The sequence below is a fragment of the Setaria viridis genome, chromosome 5 (assembly GCF_005286985.2).
Source record: "Setaria viridis chromosome 5, Setaria_viridis_v4.0, whole genome shotgun sequence".
Lineage (NCBI taxonomy): Eukaryota > Viridiplantae > Streptophyta > Magnoliopsida > Poales > Poaceae > Setaria > Setaria viridis.
The window spans coordinates 34,109,969-34,133,645 of NC_048267.2; the positions used below are offsets into that span (position 1 = coordinate 34,109,969).

Here is a 23,677-nt window from a genome sequence, read left to right on the forward strand (position 1 = left end):
GCCATGGTTGTTGCATTGGCCTTTGCCAAAAGAAGGCTCCTGTAAAGCAGATTCGCCCATAACTGTTGTGCCCTACAATCTACAATTCGCTTTTGATATGTTGGTATCATGTTTCTACTTACGAATATGACTATAAATGTATCTGGCTAGCTTTTTTTTTAAAAAAAGGATTGGGATCAAGTCCTGATTTGCTATTAAAAAGCTTGTGTTTAAACGTTAAACAGCATAAATCTAGTGTTTTTATCAATCGATCATCAGCAGAGACGAACAGTTATCAGTTAAAATGTTACAGTACGATAATTTTTGTAACCCACTGAATTATGTAAATCCTCACTATCGTATTTAACAAAGTGCTTTACTTAGCTTTGGTGAAGGTGAAGGCTCACTAGGGGGGAAAAATATATATACTCCATTGCTAGATTATTAACGCAATCTTTTTGGCTGCGACTTTGCTAATTGCTACGCTGACGACGAGGGAGGGACGGAGGGAGGAGCCCACAAGACAAGAGATCTGCCCGCTGCCCCCTCGCGTTCCCCTCCCCCCCCTGCTCCGTCGTCTCTTCTCCCCCCAAATCCCCCCAAACCCTACCGCCGATCCGGGCCCAGATCGCCATGGCCGCCCCCAACAGCAACGACGCCGCCAACGCCGGCGCCAGCGGCACCGCCCCCGCCGGCGAGGAGGACACCTCCATCGAGGCGCTGGCGCGGCGCGTGCAGGAGCACATGACCCTCGCCAACAACCCCGCCGCCCGCCGCCACAAGTTCTGGGAGACCCAGCCCGTCGGCCAGTTCCGCGACGCCGCCGACACGTCGCTCCCGGACGGCGCCATCGAGCCGCCCACGCCGCTCTCCGAGGTGCGCGCCGACCCCTACCCGCTCCCCGCCGCCTTCGAGTGGCTCACCTGCGATCTCGACGACGACGCGCTCCTCGCCGACCTCTACTCGCTGCTTGCCCACAACTACGTCGAGGACGACGAGAACATGTTCCGCTTCAACTACTCCCCGGCCTTCCTCCGCTGGGCGCTCAAGCCGCCGTCCTTCTTCCGCGCCTGGCACATCGGCGTCCGCGCCAAGGAGTCCAAGAAGCTCGTCGCTTTCATCTCGGGCGTCCCCGCGCGCATCCGCGCTCGCGATGATGTCGTCCGCATGGCCGAGATCAACTTCCTCTGCGTCCACAAGAAGCTCCGATCCAAGCGCCTCGCGCCCGTGCTCATCCGTGAGGTCACCCGCCGCGTCCACCAGGAGAACATCTGGCAGGCTGCATACACAGCAGGGGTCGTCCTCCCAACCCCCATCACCACCTGCCGCTACTGGCACCGATCCCTCAACCCCAAGAAGCTCATCGATGTTGGGTTTTCTCGCCTTGGTCCGCGCATGACCATGAGCCGCACTGTCCGGCTCTACAAGCTGCCTGATGCGCCGCTCACCCCAGGGTTCCGCCGGATGGAGCTCCGGGACGTTGCTGCGGTCACACGGCTGCTGAGGGCCTACCTTGCGAAGTTTGTGGTGGCACCGGATTTTGATGAGGTGGATGTGGAGCACTGGCTGCTGCCCCAGGAGGATGTGGTGGACAGCTACCTTGTAGAGAGCCCTGAGACGCATGAGGTCACGGATTTCTGCAGCTTTTACACGCTGCCGTCATCTGTGCTGAACAATGCTACCTATGCGACGCTCAAGGCTGCATACTCGTATTACAATGTTTCGACCAAAACTCCGTTGCAGCAGCTGATGAACGATGCGCTGATTGTTGCCAAGCAGAAGAACTATGATGTGTTCAATGCTCTTGATGTCATGGAGAACGAGTCATTCCTGAAGGAGCTCAAGTTTGGTCCTGGAGATGGGCAGCTCCACTATTACCTCTACAACTACCGTATTCGCAATGGCATCAAGCCCTCGGAGCTTGGCCTTGTGCTGCTATAGGCGGTCTAATCAGGACAGTCCTCAGTTTACACCCGTACTTCCGCAGCAGGTACACCTTCTGTCGCTGGTTTAGTATGTGTGTTTCGTGATTGCTATACCCATGTAATGATTTATGGTCCTCCATGCTGTAGGTTGTTCACTGTGCAATCCGATGGTTTCTCATTTTGTTTATTGCGTTAGTGATTCTCCGTATGATTGCCAAGACCATTGATGGGAGTCCAAGATGATTTGCAAACGAGGAGTCTGGAATTAGAAATCCTTTTCTTCATTTAAGATTATTGTTTTCCATCAGTGATATTTTGTGTGCGTGATCCAAAACATGTATGCTGGCACTGAGTTTACCAAGAAATTTTGATAGAACTTGTGTTATCAAAGTCATTGTGCTGTTGTGTTGTGGTTGCGCATGTATGCATGTATGGATGTCTTGATCCTAGAACATTTGCCGCTGCTCTTTCAATGCTGCCCCAAATTTTGATGATTTTCTTATTAGTTTCCGATGTTTTGTGATTCAGTAATTTGCTTTCTCCACATTTTGCACCACCAGAAACGTGAATGTGGCTTGTGGAATGTCACTACTCATTTGTCCTTCTCTAGGCTGTGACATTGTTTCTAAAAGTAAGACTCCTTGGTGCCTTATTGCATTCAGCACTAAGGCACTTTACCAACTTAGCTTGTTTTTTGACAAATGGGTTCTAGCTTTCTCAGTTAGGAGTGCGCATGAAAAATAAATGTTCTAGCTTTCTCAGTTTGGACTTTGTAGTATGCATCATTGTCTTTGGCGGGCATCAATGCATTTGGATAATATTAGCTGGTTACAAATAGCTCACCTGATACTTGTAACCCTGTACAACTAGATGACATACCTAACTCACTGTACTTCCGAACTTCAAATGCAATAGTCATTTGAAGTTGCAAGCATTCTATTGTGTGGAATTGTGGCTCCATTCGGTAGTCAGACAAAGCCGATAACTTTATTTGCTGCATACTTCTAGCTATGTGACTGGCCTTTGACACACTACCGTATCAAGTTTGCCATATAACTATAAATGCCGATGGATATTCATAGGCAATTGACCATCCTAATCTGCGAATTTGCTGCTAAAAACTTTTACTTAGTCTGATGCAGTTGTGCAGAAATTTCTGTGCTTAGACACTTGTTTTACCCCCTGTGTTCAACTGAACTTTTCGGTGATTGTGAAAGCAAAGCGTGAAATGCAGCAGGTCTTCTTAATTAATCGGGATCCAACTTGTGCGCTAGAACATCAGATGATGATGGGCCTATCCTGCAGCACAGTTCAAAAGGTCAGTATCAACTTGTCAGCTATTGTTCATCGAAATTCATTTTCGTTGCCTTGGGCGTCATGGCCCCGCTTGTTTCCACTTATGAGCGGCTCGGTGGAAATAAGCGAGAATCCTGCCAAACGCTTTGTTTATTTTCACCGATTCTCGTTTACGTGGTAAGCCGCTTCAGAGATTTGAACTACGAGAAGTGAGAAAATCGCTTAGATTATAATCCAAGTGTGGCTAAGACTAAGAGAAGCCTATCCAAACAACATGGCCTTAAGATGATGACTGATTTTCGTTGCCCCGGCGTCCAAGAAGATGAGCTGATGACTATTGTGCTGGTACTTGTTTTCTTTGTTCAATCCTTGGTTAGCCCTTGCTGATCTGCCAACGCGAAGTGGCGCTACTTGCTGCATTCGCATAATTCAACACACCACGAGTCACGAGTCACTGGATCTGTTGAAATCGTATGATCAGATCCGCCAAGATACGTGAAGCCTGAACTGGCTCGGGCTAAAAATCTGGCAAGAGGTCCCCATCCAAAATCTGGCAAGCGGCCGGAACTGTATGCGAGAGAACATGGAAGCGAATATGCTGGAGCCAATCTTTGCGGTCCCGTCGCGCACACGGCACACGCGACCCACCAGCAGCAGCAACGACGCCACCACCGTCCACCGCCACCCAACAGCGGCCGCGGCAGCTGCCGCAAGACAGGAAGGGACTCCACCGCAAAGCAATGTGCCCCGGCACCTGCAAGCACGGGCGCACGGCCGAGAAAAGCGCAGCCCCGCCACGAGTCGGCCACCTCCCCCCCCTCGTGGTCTTCTCCACTTGCTCCTGCACCTCCTCCACCCCTCCGAAAAAGTCCAATAAAATACAAGGGAGCCAACCCTCAGACGGAAGGCGCACGGCGCACGGAGGCGTTGGATCGGATCGTCGCCGGCGGGGGGCGAGATGTGGGAGTCGGTGGCGCTGACGCTGGCGGGCACCGCCGGCAACAACATCGGCAAGGTCCTCCAGAAGAAGGGCACCCACATCCTCCCTCCCCTCTCCCTCAAGCTCAAGGTATTCCCCCTTCGTCCCTTCGCCAGATTCCTTTCGCTCCAGATCGCGCCGCCGAGCCCTTTACGAAATTGTGGCGTCCCTGTCCGTGCGCGCAGGTGGTCAAGGCGTATGCGTTGAACCAGCTCTGGATCAGCGGGTTCCTCATGGACATGTGCGGCGCCGCGCTCATGCTCACCGCGCTCTCCCAGGCCCCGGTACGTGCTCCTGTGCGCCCCCATGAGGTCCTCGAGCGATTCGATTGCTTATGCTGCCTTTGCTGGTGGCATTGCAGGTATCCGTTGTGCAGCCCATTGCCGGCTGCGGGCTCGCGATACTTTGCGTCTTCTCCCACTTTTACCTCAAGGAGGTCATGAATGGCCTCGATTGGGTCGCCATCACGCTAGCTGGTCTCGGCACCATAGGTGAGAGATATTCAAAACCTGGAACCTTTGCAATTTGAACTATACAAACCTTTATAGACTCTAATAATGCTTCACGATGGTTTCATGGGCTGGTGTTGATGTATGCTTGATTGTGTGTTCTCTTGCTTCAGGTGTTGGTGTGGGAGGCGAGGAACAGAAAGTTGATCAAATACCTCTTCTCAATATACCCTGGCTAGTGCTCTCCGTTGTCATCTTGTTTGTAGGTACCATACTCTGTGCTGCATAAGTTCTAGTATTACATGACATGCACTTAAATATGTTTTCTACCAACAGAAGTGTATTTCGTGCTATGCAATTGGCTAGATTTGTTCTGCTTCAGTTTTATTTTGTACTAACAAGAGCTAACAGTTACATGTGCATGGCTAAATTATGTTATGCCAATACTTCTTGTAACCTCTGTAAATAACTTACTATAGTCAATTACCATCTCAGGTACTGCTCAACACTTGGCTTCATATGTATAAAAAACAAAGGCGCGAGCAAGAGTTGGTGAGTATTTTAAAAACTCTAGCGCCTGTTTGCATATTGCAAGTTGTAACACAGAACATCCCATGCAGACTGGACCCGAAGTGATTGAGGAGATCATATATGGCTTAGAATCAGGCATTTTGTTTGGGTAATTTACTACTGCCGGTTTCCTTTTATCATTCTATATTACAGCCTTTTGTCACACTGATGTGACTAATGCGAGGATTGTCCATTCATCACTTGTTACTACCATTTATCGGTAAGGAGATCATGTGACTAACAACACTATTGCATATATAGGATTTCTTCAGTGATCTCTAAGATGGGATTTGTGATGTCCGAGATGGGTTTTCCAAAGATTGTTGTGCCAGCTGCCATTTCCTGTAGTGTTTGCTGCAGTGCTGTAGGATTTGTGTATCAGGTATGTCTAGCTTTCTGGAGATACACCTACCTGGTTTATGCTGTTCACTGTAACCTTCACAGAATGTATGTATCTATTTTGTTTCTAGGAGACATGCAGCCATTAATTCTTCTCTTGTACCAATTTGTGAATTGTGTGCCCAGACCATGAAAAGCAGGATACTGTGATAGCAGAGTTAGGTTAATTTGTGAAATGGGTCTGCAAAGTGGTTGGAGAGACAAGAATTGAAAAAATGATATGATTCTTAAAAAATACGACATAAGCTTTCATTATATAAAGATTGGGGTATAGTGGTGTAACCATTCCATGAAAATAGTATAATTAGTTTTCACTTTTCAGTGAGACCGAGTGACTATTTAGGCCTGGTTTGGTTCCTCTGACTTATTTTTAGCACCCGTCACATCAAATGTTTAGATCCTAATTAGGAGTATTAAACGTAGACTATTTACAAAACCCATTACATAAGTGGAGGCTAAACGGCGAGACGAATCTATTAAGCCTAATTAGTCCATGATTTGACAATGTGTTGCTACAGTAAACATTTGCTAATGATGGATTAATTAGGCTTAATAGATTCGTCTCGCCATTTAGCCTCCACTTATGTAATGGGTTTTGTAAATAGTCTACGTTTAATACTCCTAATTAGTATCTAAACATTCGATGTGACACGTGCTAAAAATAAGCAAAGGGAACCAAACGCCCCCTTAGTTTCTTTCTTTGGCAAAAATATATACTGCTTCTATGTGTAAATTGAAATTCCATGGACACTTACACTGAAATTGAAATTTCAAGGACATGAGTTATTTGAATTTCAGTCACTTGGCTCACTGCAGACATTGTACTGATTGTTATGTCTACTATAATTCGCTCTAGTTTATTGGACTAGTCCAATAGATTTCTTATGATGTCCTGCATTCATTTGTATTCTCCTCTGATGATTCTTTTGTTCGTGCAGACTCGAGGTCTCAAGCATGGGAGGGCAATTGTTGTATCTACATGTACATCAGTGGCATCTATAGTATCTGGAGTTGTAGCTGGCATGATTGCACTTGATGAACATCTGCCTAAAGCTCCCACAGCTCGATTTTTTCTCTTACTTGGATGGTAATAGTTTTATGCTGCATTGTATTCTCCTTCTGTACTGTATGAGCTTGCACTGCTTGATTTGGTTCTGTCCTCCCTGGCTTTCCGTTACTGCAATCAATGCTTGGGTTATGGATAGCAATTTCATCTACTGCTGATACTAAAGGGCAGTACTAGCCTTTAGCCTACTAGGCCTGCTCTGGATGCTATAAGATTTTCCCTATTCTTGCTAGAATTCAATTGTTTCATGTGATGTTCATGCATCCAGATAGGTCCACAGCATCGCCAGTTTATTGGGCTATCTTTAAATCAATGGGGAGTTTGTTTACAGCTGTCCCTGTTAAATACTCCCTCTGTCCCAAATCACTATTCGTTTTGGCTTTCCTAGATACGTAGCTTTTGCTATGGACCTATGTCTAGATACGTAGAAAAATCTATGTATTTAGAAAAGCTAAAACGAATAGTAATTTGGGACGGAGGGGGTATATGTTTACATTAATTATATGATGGTATTCTTAGCCCGGTAAGATTACCGATAGCCAAAGTGACTAATGGCTTATGATAAAGATTTCTATAAAATACTAAAATAATGATGCCAGCGGAGGACTGAAGGCGTAACTTTCTTCGAGGAGTATTCTTGTTGAACAGTCTTGTTTCTCTCTTTCTGCTTTCTTTTCAATTTGGATGATACAATTTACGAGGACGCCCTACTGCTGGAGAATCTAACAAACTAGCTGTATCTTGCAGGTTCTTCATTATCACAGGAGTGATACTACTTGTTAGTTCAACCCGATTGATTGCACGTCTACCTAGGCCAGTGCAGAAGTTTTTGAAGAGCAACATGGAGCGCTCCCACAGCATCAGGAGGCCCGGTTCAGCACGAGGGAAGGACCCCATCCCAACCACAACAATCCATGCGTCATCGTTACATCTGCTTACTTCTCCAACGAAGGAGAAGGCCTAGCAAAATGTTGCTGTTGGAGCAAATCTGTTTCGGCACCTCATATGCGTCATGTCATTGTTTGATTGAATGGGTATGCCAATGTAGAAGTCTAGAGTAGTAGCATCTTAAAGTTTGGGTTGGTTACTCATCATACTGCCTGCCCTTTATAGGACTAACAGAAGTGTGGAAAAAAAAATACTGCAAAATATGTCACGTCTCATCTCGTCGTTTGTTTGGTTGCTCAGTGATAATTCATGACTGGTTCTGCCCACTACTATCTAACAGATTACCTGTTGGAAAATAGCGTATATCACCTGACATGTGGCAGTATTTCTTTGTGTGGCTGCCACATTAGGAGGACTGTGACATATAGGTGTTTATCTGTGTGTATATATATATGGGGGATGAATTGGGATAGCGAGTTTAACTAGTACCCCACTCGGCCATTCCCACCAAAAACCAGAGGCAACCAGTCGGTTCCTGAATGTTGCCTTGAACCATAGGCAACCAGGCTGTCGTCCAGGTTTGCGCAAGAACAAATTCTGTACGGGGCATTTGATGCTCTGTCCAACCATTTAGCGCAAAACTTTCACGGTTCTTGCGAGCGCTGGCGGCTGGCCGGCTTTACTCCACTCCCTTCATTCTTCCTCATTTGAATTCTCAGCTTGAATTCACTGAGAAAAGAAAAGATGTTTGCTTCTCTCACATGTCCACTACATTGCAGTGTAACCAACAATCTTTAATCTATACGGAAGATATTTTCCTGGTCCTAAACGAACAATTTTTTAAAAAATAACCAAGTGGGGTCGTAAAAGTTGAATGGTTGCTCTCATAGTGGCTCCATTTTCCATGCTGCCAAGCAAAGTGGCCAATGCCGAGTTGGTCCAAAACAGAATGTATTACAAGTGTGTTAGGAATTTCGGATCAGCCTGAGCAAGATGCTTTATAGAAAAAGGGGATTAGCTTGCAGATGCTTCCTTCTTGTTTCCCTTGTGACATAAGCTATACAAGCATTATCCTGAAACTGCCCAGCCCTATCAAAATTAAATATGGGCATCTCTTGTGTTGGGTTAGGTGGTCGCTGGTCGTTTTGAATTTTTTAATACGTTGATGTTGTTTAGGCCCCGTTTGGTTACTCGTGCACATCGAATATTTAGATACTAATTAGGAGTATTAAACGTAGACTATTTACAAAACTCATTACATAAGTGGAGGCTAAACGGCGAGACGAATCTATTAAGCCTAATTAGTCCATGATTTGACAATGTGTTGCTACAGTAAACATTTGCTAATGATGGATTAATTAGGCTTAATGGATTCGTCTCGCCGTTTAGCCTCCACTTATGTAATGGGTTTTGTAAATAATCTACGTTTAATACTCCTAATTAGTATCTAAACATTCGATGTGATACGTGCTAAAAATAAGCAAAGGAACCAAACGCACCCTAAGATACATAGATGTTGTTATGCATCTAAGTACATGGTTATGTCTAGATACATAATAAGTCTATGTATCTAGAAAAATTAAAATAACCTATATTTTAGAATGGAGCTATATTTTATAACGATGGGAGCAGATAATAGACATGATTTTGTTTGTCCAGGCATTTTTTTTATCTAATTCAGGCATTGTTTAGTTCCCAATTTGGGAGTAGCAAAATTGACATTTTACCATAAATGCGCAACTGTAGCGTTTCGTTTGTATTTGTGAATTATTGTCCAAATATTGACTAATTAGGCTCAAAAGATTCCTCTCGCAAGTACAACAAAACTGTGCAATTAGTTTTTTATTTCGTCTACATTTAGTACTCCATGCATGTACCGCAAGTTTGATGTGATGAGAAATCTTCTTTTTCATAGTGTTAAAGTTGGGAGTTTGGAGGAAACTAAACGTGGTCTCAGTTATGGATCAACAAATGAACGCCTGTTACGTGGTAATGGACCGGTGTCAGTGCACGTCATACATCTACAAGGCTAGAAGGGTGTCTGCGACCGACCTCGCCCTTAAGGTGGTCCCCACGCGTCATAAGTTCCCAGCTGTTAGTACTGAGGCCGATACCGGCCTTTAGAGGTGGGCCCGCTATCCAGAAAAATATCCCGTGAAAATTTCTCGATCCCATCTCCTACCGCTCTGTTCTCCTCCGTCCTCCACGCCTCCGACCCCTACGCCGCCCGCCGCAATCCATCGTCGCGTCCTCCATGCCGAGCCCGCCGCCACCGGCCTCCTCCTGGTTCTTCTCCAGCGCCGCGTCCCCGCGCGGCCGCGCCCGCGCGCCGTCGCCGGATGTCGGCCAGGCGGCCACGCTTCGACGCCGAGCCTGTTGGCTCCCTTCCCCGGCTCCGTTTCGCCCGCGCAGGGCCGCTCCCCTGCCGGCGTCTGCCCGCACTGGTGGAATCTCATGCAGTGGAGCATCGCGCACCGGTGGAGGCGGCGTGCAGCACCGGCGGCTCGGGCGGCAAGGCACCAGCAGATGGGGATCGCCGGACTCGCTTCGCGCGCGAATCTTCGGTCGTTCTCGTGCGCGCATTCCTACCGTTCCCTTCTCTCTCCGATTATTTTATTTCTTACGACCGGGTATCAAGCTTGAGGCCGGTCCTAAGCTTTTTCGCTTAAGACACCTCCTTATGACCGGGTCTGCTATGTACCAGGTCGACCTCAAAAGCTTTAGGGTGCGTTTGGTTTGGAGACGAGGTGGGATGGGTCGGTTCTGTCCCAGTTTTTTAGGATGGGATCGTCCCGACTCGTGTTTGGTTGATAAGAATGAGTTCGTCCCATTTTTTTGTTTGGTTGGAGGTACTCAAGTAGATGGGACGACCACCGTTTTCAGCTTCCGTTAGCTACCGTTAGTGGGCCCCACCTGTCATTGTCACGAGTACACCATCTTCCTCCGTGTGACAGCAGCCAGCCAGGGGAGCTCCGGCCGCGCTGCCTGCCTCGGACCCCGGCCGCGCCGCTGCCTCGGACCCCGGCCGCGCCGCCCGAGGACTTGCTCCCGCCGGCCTTGTGCCCCGGCCGCGCGGAGCTCAGGACCCAGCCGCGCCGGCCTCGTGCCCCAAGCACCGGCCGCGCCGCTTGGGGCGCTCACCCCTCCAGCCCCGCGCCGCTGCCGGGTCCGCCCGCGCCGCCGTCGGGCCCGCCAGCGCCAGCCGCGCCCGCGCCGCCGCCGGGTCCGCCCGCGCCGCCGCCGGGCCCGCCCGCGCCGGCCGCGCCCGCGCCGCCGCCGGGTCCGCGCGCGCCGGCCGCGCCCGCGCCGGCGCCGGGCCCGCCCGCGCCGGCGGCGGGTCCGCCCGCGCTGGCCGCGCTCGCCCGCGCAAACGGCGCGTGACGGGGGCGAAGTGGGATGCCCCCGTCCGCTCGTTTTGGTGGGATGGGGGCATCCCGCATCTGGAGGGTATATTCCCTCATAGGGATGTCCCCATCCCACCTGTCTCCAAACCAAACACGGGACGAAGTGGGATCGTCCCGTCCCGTCCCACTTCGTCCCTCGAACCAAACGCACCCTTAGGCTGTCCGCACCGGGGACCGCTACACCATCGTCCAGTATCGCGGTAGCGGAAAAAACCCCGCACCGCGGTACTGGTTGGCGTCCGCTACGCAAGCGGACGGCCCCCGGTCCGCTACTCCTAGCGGACGTGCAGGCCTCCCGCCACCCGCTGCCAGCGCCAACGAACACCCGCTCGCGCCTCCGCTCGGACCGCCCGCTGCCTCCGTACCGCCGCCGCCGCCGCCGCCGTCGGGGAGGAGGACGAGGCCGATGGGGGGGGGGGAAGGATGCGGGCGCTGACGGGGAGGAGGAGGGCGCCGGCGGGGAGGAGGAGGAGGGCGCCGAGGTGGAGGAAAAGGAGGGGGTGGCGGGGAGGAAGGCCAGCGGGGAGGGGAGGAGCGCGCCGGCAGGGAGGGGAGGAGGGGGGCGGCGGGGAGGGCGAGGCGTCGGGGGAAGGGGAGGGTAACGGTTTGGGGAGGAGAGGGGGAAGGGGAATAAAATATCGAACTGTTGGTATAGAGTACGTAATGCAGAGAAACATGGGGCGGGATAGAATATTCCTTTTTAGAGTATGGAAATAGAGTACGACGAGTGACAGCCGAATATTCCTTTGAGAGTATGGAAATAGAGTATGATGAGTGCGGACAGTCTTAGGATCCCGTTATTTCACACTCTCCGGATGCCCTTAAGGGGTGTTTAGTATCGGGTGTTTAGTATCGGATGCCCTTAAGGGGTGTTTAGTATCGGGTGTTTGATACTAAAGTTTAGCAACTATCACATCAGATGTTTGGATGCTAATTAGGAGTATTAAATATAGGCTAATTACAAAATTAATTGCACAGATGGAGTCTAATTCGCAAGACAAATCTATTAAGCCTAATTAGTCCATGATTTGACAATGTGGTGCTACAGTAATCATTTGCTAATGACGGAATAATTAGGCTTGATAGATTTGTCTCGCGAATTAGCACAGGGTTCTGCAATTAGTTTTATAAGTAGCTCATGTTTAGTCCTCCTAATTAGTATCCGAACATCCAATATACACTTTTTAAAGTTTAGCACCTACTGTCCAAACACCCCTTAAGAGTCGTCTTCTCGGCCTGGTAGGGCGCAAAACCTTCTTTGCATACGAGTGTAGTCGTCTTCTCGGCCTGGTAGGCGCAAAACCTTCTTTGCATACGAGTGTAGCGATGTGAGTGTACCACAGGATTTCACTTGGTGATCAAGATTCAGATTATTCATGGGGATTGCGTGTTTGCTTTCAGACACGTTATGCTTCCAGCTAGCATTGCTTTGCCAATTTTACGCTATCTTGGTTGTTTGCACAGTCATGTTGCCTGCCCCTAAGAGTGCGGTGGCAACTGGCAACACTGCAAGCTCATAGTTTTTCTTTAGTGGACAAAGCACTAGGTATTGACTAACATTCTCACAGGCGAAGTCTTGTACTCTTGTGGTATCACCATTGCTTCAAAAGTGGATATTCATGAGTAAACATCTTGATTACGCTTGCTACATTTACTTCCTCAGATTTGCATTTAGAAAAACAATGGACCGGGCGCTAAAAGATCGTACATAGAAAATGATACAGATGTCCCAGGTTTGCTTTGGTTTAATAGAAGTACTTACAAAAAGGTAGGTTGCCTATCATGATGCTTTGACCAGTAGTGTAGTGGGAATAGAGCTTCCTGTTGAAAGAACTCATGATTTCATTTTCTCCAAAAAATGGACAAATATGACAATATCATTGTCATGTTAGATAGTACTACAGAAAGGAAAATTTCTAGTCAAAGTTCGACTAAGCAAATTCAGTGACAATTATCAATTGGTCAACTACCCAACTCAATCGACGAAAATTATCCTACGCCAAAAGAAAACTAAAATGATGAAATAGAGGGACTAGAACCCAAAGAAACAAAATCCCAAAGATAGCCTTTAGGCAACGCAATTAGCTAGGCTGTACTGTGTTAAAAAGGGAAATTAAAGGTATTCATGCTTTATGGTGCAGCGATAAGGTTGCCAAGCAAATCTCTCTTTATTACTCTGACTTCATGGTTCAGCCAAACTTGTCAAGCGTTTCTTCATTAGTGAACACTAATAAATGTTGAATTTGCTTGACCGAACTCGCATTGTTATTTATCTTCCATCTGGTAGGGCACTAGGGCGCCAAACCTTCTCTGCAAACGGTTGTAGTGATGTGACTACATATAAGTATTATTTCAGTCGACGTGCAAGATCCATTTAATCAATATTCATGGGAATTGCATGTTTCCTATCAGACACGCTATCTTTGATTTCCAGCTAGCACTGTTCTGCCATCTTCATGCTAACTCCTAAGAGTGCAGTGGCAACACCGTACCAAAAAGCTCATATTTTTCCTAGTGGACAAATCAATTTTTATTGACTAGAATTCTCTCAGAGGCAAAATCTTACAGTACTGATTGATATCATTTCGAGTTAACATTCTTGAGTAAACAACTTTGTTACGAGCTTGATACATTTAATTGCTTACTAGATTAGCATATAAAAAAAATATCGAGTGAGTGGTGAAGGATCGTACTTAGAATATGAGAAAGATACGATATGATGTCTCTAATGTGCTTTGCTTATGAATAGTATAATAAACAAAAGTACATTACCTGATATGATGCCTTTTGAGCACCAGGAACCAGTGTACCTATTGAAGACAAGCATGTAATTTCATTTTCTCAACAAATACTCAGTGACAGAAAGACGCATGCTAACCAAAGTTTGACTAGTCAAGTTCAGTGACAAGTACTCTGTTGAGCAAATACTCAGCTCCGTCGGAAATCAAAGAAAAGAGTTTCACTTAATGATTTGTAGCTGTCATGATAAATTGGTAGTGGCATACCATACTTCTGTAAAATATAGCACTAGTGTATACACAGAAAGAGAGAAAAAATGATGAAAGCGGAGGACTATAGAACACAAAGCGACTGAATCCAAAAGACAGCCTTTTGGTTGTACAGGTTAAAAACGAAAAATTATACAAGCTTTACGGTGAAGCGATAAGATTCACTAGCGAACACCAGTACTCTGTGTATTTGCTTTGACCAAACTTTGATGACAACTCTTGCAGATAAACTCGGCGAAAAAACTGTAGATGTAGTCCAAAACTAAGAGGAAATCCAAAACTCTTCCATTTAAGCTAGTCAAATATAAAAATCTGCCGACCAAATTTCAATCATCGTCCAGGTGGCCGGGTCTTCATGAATCGAGCTAGCAACCCACAGCACGTTTCTACGAAATAAAATCCAAATAAATATCCCACACCAAGGCTTATAGAGTAGCAACAAAGAGTGTGCTGCCACCTCATGAGTCTGTCAGGATAATATAGTACAGCGCACCCCATTGCGTGCGCCGAGCAATAACCCTCGAGGAACAGTACACCATGGTCGACAGGGACAGCGAAAGCGACGAAAGGGAGGGACCGAAACGCAAAACAGCCAGAGGTGGACGACGTATTTTGGTTTTTTTGCCCCTTTGCCCCCTCGTCTCGCTTTGCCTGGTTGCTTAGCTTCGCCTACTTCCCAACTCCCCCCACCCCCCCGAAAAACCGAGGAGGATTGGACTCGCTCCACCACCCCCCGAAGCTTGTGTACGCACGCGCGCCCTCCCCCGCACGGCCATGGCAGCCGCCGCCGTTTCCTCCCCATCCTCATCCACGGCCCTATCCACAAACCCTAGGTAGCACGGGAGCCTCCCGCCGCCAGATCCCAGAGTCCCGCCGCACCCGCGCCGATCTGAGCTCGCTAGCTAGATTTCCGCTGCGGAAAGGGCGCGTTTTTTCGGCAGTTTTTTTTTCTTTTCTTTTCCTTCGGGCAGTTTCGGGAGTAATGGAGCCCAGGGTCGGGAACAAGTTCCGGCTCGGCCGCAAGATCGGGAGCGGCTCCTTCGGAGAGATCTACCTCGGTGCGTAGTCGCGGCTCGTGCTCGGAAGAGATTTTTTTTTTTTGGTTCCGTGCTCTCTTTTCGCTAAGGAGTGATGATGAGATTGTTCTGTGTCTGTTCCTTGTTGATGCAGGCACCAATATCCAGACGAACGAGGAGGTCGCGATTAAGCTGGTCCGTGCTCTCTTCCTGCTGGATTGACTGCTCGGATCTTTGTTATGCTCCAGTTTTGCTGTGATGCTTCCTGCTGTGTAGTACAGCTCCTTTGTAGTGCATCTTATCCTGTGTCCACTGTTAGGTGCTGCACTTGCAAGCTGAGGTTTGGGTTCGGGACCGCGTGCGCATCAATTTGTTGCTGTAACGTGTTGTCCTAGCTGTCTAGGACCAACTCGAGCTCTCTGACTTGCTTTTGGATCCTGGGTCTGCTCTCATTAGCTGCTGTGCTTTTCAATGGATGGATGGTCTGGAGAAGCAGATTGCTGGTTCTTGTGGCTTGAGTGGACTTGTGGGTCACTTGGTTGGACTTGAAAAACGTATGCATCTTTGAGCAATATGCACATCTTGGGAAGTGCTAATTGAGATGAGATGCACCTGTTGGAGTGTTGCCTGATGGATCTAAATTAACTGGTATAAAGTATAAACGTCAGTTGAGAGTTGGTCCCTTAAATTTTCCACTTTGGAGTATGAAGTCTAGGAATAGATTGCATTCCTGAGATATGCAAAGTAGAGTTGCTTGCAGTAGATTAGCTCTTTCATGAATTATCTACTGCATAAATGCTAGGCTATTAGGCTTGATTGCTAGCATCAGCTTATTAACTCGTCTTTTGATTGCCTTTGTTTATTTTCGCAGGAAAATGTGAAGACAAAACATCCTCAGTTGCTCTATGAATCAAAGATTTATAGGATTCTGCAAGGAGGAAGTATGGAAGCTTCTGACTGTTCATGTTTTCTTTGTGATGTAAGAATGTGTGTTAGGGCATGTGTGTATTGACACTCGTTGTATTGACAGCTGGAATCCCGAACGTCAGATGGTTTGGCGTAGAAGGAGACTACAATGTCTTGGTTATGGATTTGCTTGGGCCAAGCCTTGAGGATCTGTTCAATTTCTGCAGCAGGAAATTATCTCTGAAGACTGTACTGATGCTTGCTGATCAGATGGTACGCATGGTGCCATCATTGAATGATATTTGTTCGCAAAGCCTTAGGACATTTGTTTGTCCATAGCATGATGAATCAACTCCCGATATGTGTCTGTGATTCACCTTTTTCACAGCCCCAAACTTTGTTACCCAATAGCCACACTGGACCCTTGCATTTGCACACAGGCATATAAATCCCATTAATCATTTTTAATAATGTTTCTGTGTGGTTCCCACATTGAACAAACCATCTCCCTCCCAAGCATCTCTGTTTCTCTGGTTGAATTATTTTGTTTGTATAAATTTTTCTTTTTCCACCTTTAACAGATGAGTTTTATGTAATCTGCCCTCCCCACTTGTAGATAAATCGAGTGGAATTTGTCCACTCCAAGTCTTTTCTACATCGAGACATCAAGCCAGATAATTTCCTCATGGGTCTTGGCAGGCGAGCTAATCAGGTGGGTGGCAATGTCATCTTTAGTGCGTGCTTTAAATTGCTTTTTAAATTGTTATTAGTTAACCACTTCCTGTTTTATTCTGCATTTTCATCCAGGTCTACGTTATAGACTTTGGCCTTGCTAAAAAATACAGGGATACCTCAACCCATCAGCACATCCCATACAGGTAATAGAATAATCTTAGTATTCCTGAGTTATCTATGCTTTCTGTTCTTTCCTGGAATAAGCATGTTTTTGTGTTCTAATGTGCTCAAAGTTCCCATTTTTTTCTTATACCATTTTTTTGGGACAAGCCAGAAATTTTATGCCTGTTAACTTTTTTGTTAGCATAAGTTATACTATAATGCTTAATGAATGAAGTAGTTACAATAGTCACATCTCAGTCCTCACATGAGTGTGAACTGTGATGGTAAGAAAAATATATTAAAGAACAGATGCCAGTCATGAACTCACACCAATTTGATAGTTGTACATTGCAGACATCTTTAGTGGTTTGTTTAGCTACTTACCCATGCAGTCCTAACTAACTAGTAAATGCTGCAGGGAGAACAAGAACTTGACAGGAACTGCAAGATATGCTAGTGTGAACACCCATCTTGGCATTGGTGAGAATCAGTTCAAAGTTATTTTTTTTTGTTGACATACCTTACACTGTTCTTCAGTATTTTGTAAAGTGCAACTTCGTTTATCCTTGCACTGATGCATTCTATGTTGTCTGGCAAAATTTTGCTCTTGTTTTAATGGCCAGAACAAAGCCGAAGAGATGACTTGGAATCTCTTGGATATGTACTTATGTACTTCCTGAGGGGCAGGTGAGTTTGATTGGTCATCAGCTCTTTCTATGTACCCCTCATTTCAGTTTAACAAATTTTTTTTCTCTGCAGCCTTCCTTGGCAAGGTCTTAAAGCAGGAACAAAGAAGCAAAAGTATGAGAAAATCAGCGAGAAGAAAGTTGCAACATCAATTGAGGTATGATCGGTATATCTTTATCTGGAATTGGAACCTCTCCCTTGGAAATGTCCTTATGTTGTTGATCTATTTCAGGCTCTATGTCGTGGGTATCCTACAGAGTTTGCGTCGTATTTCCATTATTGCCGTTCACTACGGTTTGATGACAAGCCTGACTATTCATACCTTAAGCGACTGTTTCGTGACCTTTTTATTCGCGAAGGTCAGTTCCTTTGCCTTGTTTCAAAGTTTCAAGGAAATATTAATACCCTTTATGATATAAAACATATGTGCCCATGTTCATTATTAAACTTTATTTTGCAGGTTTTCAGTTTGACTATGTGTTTGACTGGACAATACTTAAGTACCAACAATCTCAAATTGCCACTGCTCCACCCCGTGCGGTGGTGAGCCTCTCCAACTCTCCCTCAATGACTTACCTACCAAACGTGCGCATTTTATGTAACCATCTGTAGGATAATTTTGATGCCTTGCCTTTGTTACAGGGCCATGGTGCGGGACCTTCTGGATTGGCACCTGCATTACAGAATGACAGGCAATCAGGTAATTTGGAGCGCTCTTCTTAATTTGCCATGTTTGTACTTCAGCATTTGATTGAGTAATGCTCATTGTTTATCTTTTAGGCCTTGAGGAAGCGAGGACTAGTGGTTGGTCATCAATGGATCGACGTCGTACACCACCCCCTATTACAAGCGTGGGGACATTATCTAAGCAGAAAGCGCCTGTAGGGAATGATGTTACTGCTTCTAAAGATCCTGTGGTAAGTTGTCATCATGTTGTCTGTTGTTTATGGACTTAAAAAAGTGTGCAAGATGAGACATTTTTTCATCTTGTAGATCTAGTCTGATAAAGTTCTTCCATTGGTACATGAACTTTTCTTGTGGTGCGAGCAATCAAACTTTTTAAGTTTGTCTAACCATTTATCTGCAAATATCAATAATGAACATATGAAAATGCTATGTTAGATTTATCAGGAACAGTATTTTCATGATTTTATTACTATAATAGGTTTCATAAGTATTATAATAGAAATTAGTGGTAAAAAAAACTGGCATCGGAGACTGTTGATTTCACAATGATGCTCTTTTGTGACTGGAGGGCATACATATCTTGTAGACATAGCTTGAAAATTGGAGATTGTGTGGAAGCCACTAAAAAGGCTTAATGTGGTAGTAGTTGGGGTCTTTGGGATGGAATATTTGTTAGTGACACATGACCTGTTTCCGTTACATGATCCTGGTCAGTTCTGTCAGTTCTCTCATTCTCTGAAAGTATTTTGTTAGAAATTTTGAATAAGTTATCTTGAACAAGAATTTCAAGATTAGCCAATGCCTTGTAGAGCTTTGTTTTACTCTGGTTTCCAAAAATTTTCACCGAGGGAATTATAAGCTGCTATTTCCAATTTCATTCAGCCCTGTATATTACTTTGTGCTGAGTACTCAAGTGCTTTCGTATCAATGAATACTGGCATAGATAAATCCTCATTGTTGCGTTTTGACATGGTAAAAGTAGTACCTCATTGATTTTGCATTTGCTTCTTTACGTTGTATTTATTTGATTCATGCAATTAAACATAGTTTATAGTCTTCAATCTGGAAATTTAACAGCAGAAAATATGCTCCTTCTCAATTAACTTTGGCCTCTGCTTCTTTTTAGATTTCAGGACCAAATTTTTTGGGAAGGTCAAGTGGATCTTCAAGGAGACCTGTTGTTTCAAGTAGCCGCGATGTGGTGGCCACTGATAGTTCTGAGCCTTCACGAACACGTACAACTGATGCAAGCCCTGGGGCATTCCGCAGAGCCTCAGGTCCTCAGAGGAGCTCACCTGTCCATTCTGCAGAACAAAAGCGCTCATCTTCAGGCCGGCATCCATCTAATGTGAAGAACTATGATTCTGCCCTCAAAGGCATTGAAGGTCTTAATTTTGACGGTGATGAGAGGGTTCAGTTCTAGAGCTGCAAGAAATTCTCATCCACTCTGTAAAAATCATAATCAGGTGGTTAGCATTGCGTTTCCTGTTGAGTTTTGGATCAACAGGAAATAATGTGCTGGGGAGACGATGTGTTCATGTGGAAGTGCGGTTTATCAGGTCTTCTGAGCAAGGTAAATAATTGGTCTGTCTGAGGCGCGTGAAGCCTAGCTCTCATAATGTTATGTAAATGTCTTGTAGCTGGGTCTGTCAGGCGCCCCTTTGAGTTCATCAGTCTGTTTTATTGTTCTATTCCTTTGGGTGTTCCATTTCGAGTTACTGAATCTTGGGACAAGCAAAGCTCAACTGGTAGAACTTGGAAAATTGGAATTCGAGCATGTAGAATTCTAAATCAATGAAATTTGTCTGAACATGTTCCTAACTAGTAAGTTGATCTGTAAAGACATTTATTTGCACCTGTGTGTTCTAAAGGGCAATCTCCATGCAATCTCATATTGCTGGTGCTTATTAATTCATCCATTTTTTCATCGCCTGTTTGTGAAAATATTATAGCTCCTGCCTGGATCAAGGCAGGAACATCCAGATAGAGTCATGCAGGTTCGGTTGTGGTAGCCGTTCTATGGGACGTGAAGATTCTACAGCTAAAGCAAATCCGTGCATCGGTAGTGAACAATCTAGTAGTGCAGTCCAACGCTGAGGTCCAAGCTTCTAAGTATCTTCACTGTCGGTTCATCTTGAGCCCTTGAACTCTTTATTCTATCTTGTATTATTCTATGGCCATTGCATTTGGTGGTCGACTTCCAGATGCTGAATATCTGGGCAGGCAAGTGCAACGGGTAAAGCTTATTGTCCTTTTTCTCAGCAGTCATGGAACAACTTTATCGACTACCTGACAGTAGACTTATCAGGATTCTGATTTCCGAGTCTGTTTTCTATCTTGTACTATCTGTTAAAGGGTGATTAGCAGTTCAGAATTGTGGTGTTCAAAACAACTTATGGGTGTTTGGAAATTTAGTCTGAACTAAAATTCATGTCACATCGAATATTCAGAGGTTAATTAGGAGGATCAAACATGAACTAATTATAAAACTAATTACACAGATAGAGGGCTAATTCCGAGATGAATCTATTAAATCTAATTAATCCATCATTAGTGCATGTTTACTGTAGCATCACATTGTCAAATCATGAGCTAATTAGGCTTAATAGATTCGTCTCGCAAATTAGTCTCCATCTGTGCAGTTGGTTTTGTAATTAGTCTATATTTAATACTTCTAATTAGTATCTAAACATTCGATATGATAGGAATTTAGGAGCTTCTAAAGAAACAAAGCCTTATGCAAAATCTAGCACATACCCACACGAAAGCAGGACCATGTTGCTATGGAGAAATGTGTGTTCTGACCATGTTGCTGCGCACTCATGCGCTCATACACAACTTGGGGAAGGGAGGCGCTAAGTTTGTTTCACCAACCACTAGCGATGGCCCAGGTTGTGACTTGTGAGACTATTATGCAATCCAACAGTGCACATCATTCTGTTTCTTCATCAGTTAAACTTTAAGCGATATAAATGAATTGAACTCATCTAGTTTCTCAAATGAAGAAAATATTTTGGATTCTTGAACAAAATGTAATGATAACCACACGTAGCAACAGTAAACATAATATACCTTTGTTGTACAATGGGTATTATTGTAACCACGGGGAACAAACTATTGTAATCACGTATGCATTTGCCAACACTGTTACTGTTGAAGAACATACAAATTCTTGTACTCTTGTTCACCAGATGAAGTAACAATTGAGCGCACAAGTAGCATGAATGGCTACTAAATAGATGGATCAAAAGATGATAATTGAAAGCCAGTGCCTGCAGCCCAGTAACGCTAAATGTCATCTTGGCAAGCGTATGCTATGTCTCCGGTGCTTTTCCATAGCCCAGCTCTGACATCTCCCAGCTTGTCCGTGGGGCGACCTCCGTGTGTGATCGTGTGTAGTGCTGAGCACAGACAAGAGCATTATCGAAGCACTGATGTAAGTCAATGAGGCAAAGTACAAGCATAACGAGCTGAGTGTTCAAACTGTATAATAAGCAGGTGACGTCACTTCACCTCCATTTTCTTCAGCAATTCATGGGCGGTCGGCGCTGAAACAATTATATCTCTGCAATCCTGCTTAATAAAACCTTCTGTCGCGCCTTTATCAAATAACGTGAGCAACGGGTCATAGTAACCATCAACATTTAGCAATCCAACCTGCAGTATGTGATAAGTTGTTCAGTGCCCTTAAGCTACTTGTTCACAGCCATATACTAATACTCACTGGTTTGTCATGAATTCCAAGTTGTGACCATGTTATCATCTCTAACAACTCTTCCATTGTTCCGTACCCTCCTGATGTCCAGAAAGTCATCATTGTCATGTGAGCATATCAAATTAAATTTATGTCCCTGTCAGTATGTACTAGAGAAAAAGATGTAAATTGCAAACCAGGAAGAGCAATGAAGGCATCAGCTTGTCGCGCCATCTCAGCTTTCCTTTCGTGCATGTCAGAGACAACCTTTACTTCACCAACGCTAGCACCAGATATCTAATTTGAGGGGAAAAAATGATGTCCCAAATGGTTACAGGAGTACTGAAAGTAGACCATAGTTTCAGATCTCTCCTATCTCCATTCTTCCTATATATGGCTAACACTTCCACAGCAAGACATGCTTAAAAATGTTGTCCAGGACTCCAGGTTCACCTTGGAGCAAGTACCTACAAAGAGTAGCATGTTTGTTTGCCTCCTTGCCTTGGCCACGTTCCTAACTCTAGTGTTCAGTTTTTTTCACAAAAAAAAACCCTCTAGTGTTCAGTTTCGAGTTACATATGGACAATCATTTAAAACCCATACTCTACCGCTTAACAAAAAATTATGCCTATCTTTTTTCCCCTTCTCAACTTGAGGTATCCAATTGGCAAGTTACACATTCTAGAATTACAGCCATCCAGTGGCAAACATTAAAATTCCAAGTTGTACTGCCCAAAAGTCTAAACTGATAGGCTGCAACTGCAATTCACCTCCCCTAAATGGTAAATCCTAGTTCCGATTCCTTAGTGATCACCTATTCACCTATTGGCTATTGCTAATCCCAGAAGCAAACGTTGATCAATCTGAGCCAACAAACCTTAGGAATCAAATGGTGATTTGGAGAGCACACTGACAGATTTGGAAGAATTTCGTAAAACTGGCATCCAGGGCCAAATTCACAGATACAATTCAAATGAACCATCTGTCGGCAAGAACAAAATCAAACGCGAACCATATTCTGTCTTTTTAACTGAGGACTCTTATGAACCAGTTAGCCGCTTGAGCAGAGTTATACTGGAATTGACAATGATATAGCAATCGATAGTTCTACGCGTACACAAAGAAGAACCAAAAAGGACAGCTAAAATTTAATACGCACCTCAAGGGGCATGAGTGCTCTTGGGATCACCCTGCAAACGGATCAGACATAACAGCAGCACGTCAGATATAGATTGCAGATTCGAACATGAAGTATGCCAGTGTTGGAGAACTGAACAGAGCCAGAATTCTCGAGGTGTAGCAGGTAAAGTAGATACCCGAGGACACTGCAGCCGCCATCAAGAACCGTCTGCGCGATCAGGCCCATGAGCCCGACGCTGCCGCCACCGTAGACCAAATCGATCCCCCTCGCCACCTGCAAAGAGAAAAGAACCCGCGGAATACGGCCACGGCGAGCGTGAGCGAGAACGGAAGCAAGCAAAGAAATCGAGCCAAGTATCGAAATTTCGAAGCGGCCGGGGGGGGGGGGTGGGGGGGAGGGGAGGGGGGGGGGGGGGGGGGGGGCTTGGGGACGCTGCCTCGCCATTGGTCGGCGCATTACCAGCTCTTTCCCGAGGTCGAGCGCGGCGTCCCCGAAGACCGCGCGGTTGCCGGGGTTGCTGCCGCAGAAGACGCAGATCCTGCCGAACCTGCCCGGCGCCGGCGCGTCCGCCGCGCTGTTGTCGCCCATGGCCGTAGGACGGTGGAGCGGGCAGTGGCGGCGGGAGCCGGCAGGGGGAAGGGGTGTTCGGCTTCGCCTTTCTGTGCGCGTGCTATCGCTTGTGGTGGGGAGCTTCAAATGAAGGCGGCATCCATCGAGGCTTCTCATGTCACGCGACGCGATCGCGC

General features: G+C 45.8%; 4 protein-coding genes across 4 annotated transcripts; 3 read left to right on the plus strand and 1 right to left on the minus strand.

Moving 5' to 3' along the window:
- Positions 1–545: 545 nt before the first annotated feature.
- LOC117855662 (glycylpeptide N-tetradecanoyltransferase 1) lies at positions 546–2,409 on the plus strand. The gene is made up of 2 exons (XM_034738045.2): positions 546–1,969; positions 2,052–2,409. The coding sequence occupies exon 1, from the start codon at positions 613–615 to the stop codon at positions 1,918–1,920; it is 1,308 nt and encodes a 435-aa protein (XP_034593936.1). The 5' UTR covers positions 546–612; the 3' UTR covers positions 1,921–1,969; positions 2,052–2,409.
- Positions 2,410–3,882: 1,473 nt separating this feature from the next.
- Positions 3,883–7,877, plus strand: LOC117855663 (probable magnesium transporter NIPA9). The gene is made up of 9 exons (XM_034738046.2): positions 3,883–4,269; positions 4,365–4,463; positions 4,541–4,670; positions 4,802–4,890; positions 5,124–5,180; positions 5,249–5,307; positions 5,460–5,580; positions 6,536–6,684; positions 7,411–7,877. The coding sequence occupies exons 1-9, from the start codon at positions 4,159–4,161 to the stop codon at positions 7,625–7,627; spliced, it is 1,032 nt and encodes a 343-aa protein (XP_034593937.1). The 5' UTR covers positions 3,883–4,158; the 3' UTR covers positions 7,628–7,877.
- Positions 7,878–14,642: 6,765 nt separating this feature from the next.
- On the plus strand, positions 14,643–20,023 carry LOC117855748 (casein kinase 1-like protein 2). Its single transcript, XM_034738123.2, has 14 exons — positions 14,643–15,021; positions 15,134–15,174; positions 15,851–15,920; positions 16,010–16,158; positions 16,502–16,597; positions 16,693–16,763; positions 17,141–17,202; positions 17,346–17,409; positions 17,482–17,566; positions 17,642–17,768; positions 17,870–17,952; positions 18,052–18,109; positions 18,190–18,326; positions 19,223–20,023. Exons 1-14 carry the CDS (start codon positions 14,946–14,948, stop codon positions 19,517–19,519), a joined length of 1,416 nt encoding a protein of 471 aa, XP_034594014.1. The 5' UTR covers positions 14,643–14,945; the 3' UTR covers positions 19,520–20,023.
- Positions 20,024–21,129: 1,106 nt separating this feature from the next.
- Positions 21,130–23,643, minus strand: LOC117855749 (probable cytokinin riboside 5'-monophosphate phosphoribohydrolase LOGL1). The gene is made up of 7 exons (XM_034738124.2): positions 23,391–23,643; positions 23,107–23,204; positions 22,950–22,980; positions 21,988–22,087; positions 21,821–21,891; positions 21,610–21,753; positions 21,130–21,497 (listed from the first exon to the last, which is right to left on the minus strand). Exons 1-7 carry the CDS (start codon positions 23,517–23,519, stop codon positions 21,411–21,413), a joined length of 660 nt encoding a protein of 219 aa, XP_034594015.1. The 5' UTR covers positions 23,520–23,643; the 3' UTR covers positions 21,130–21,410.
- Between the last annotated feature and the right edge of the window lie 34 nt (positions 23,644–23,677).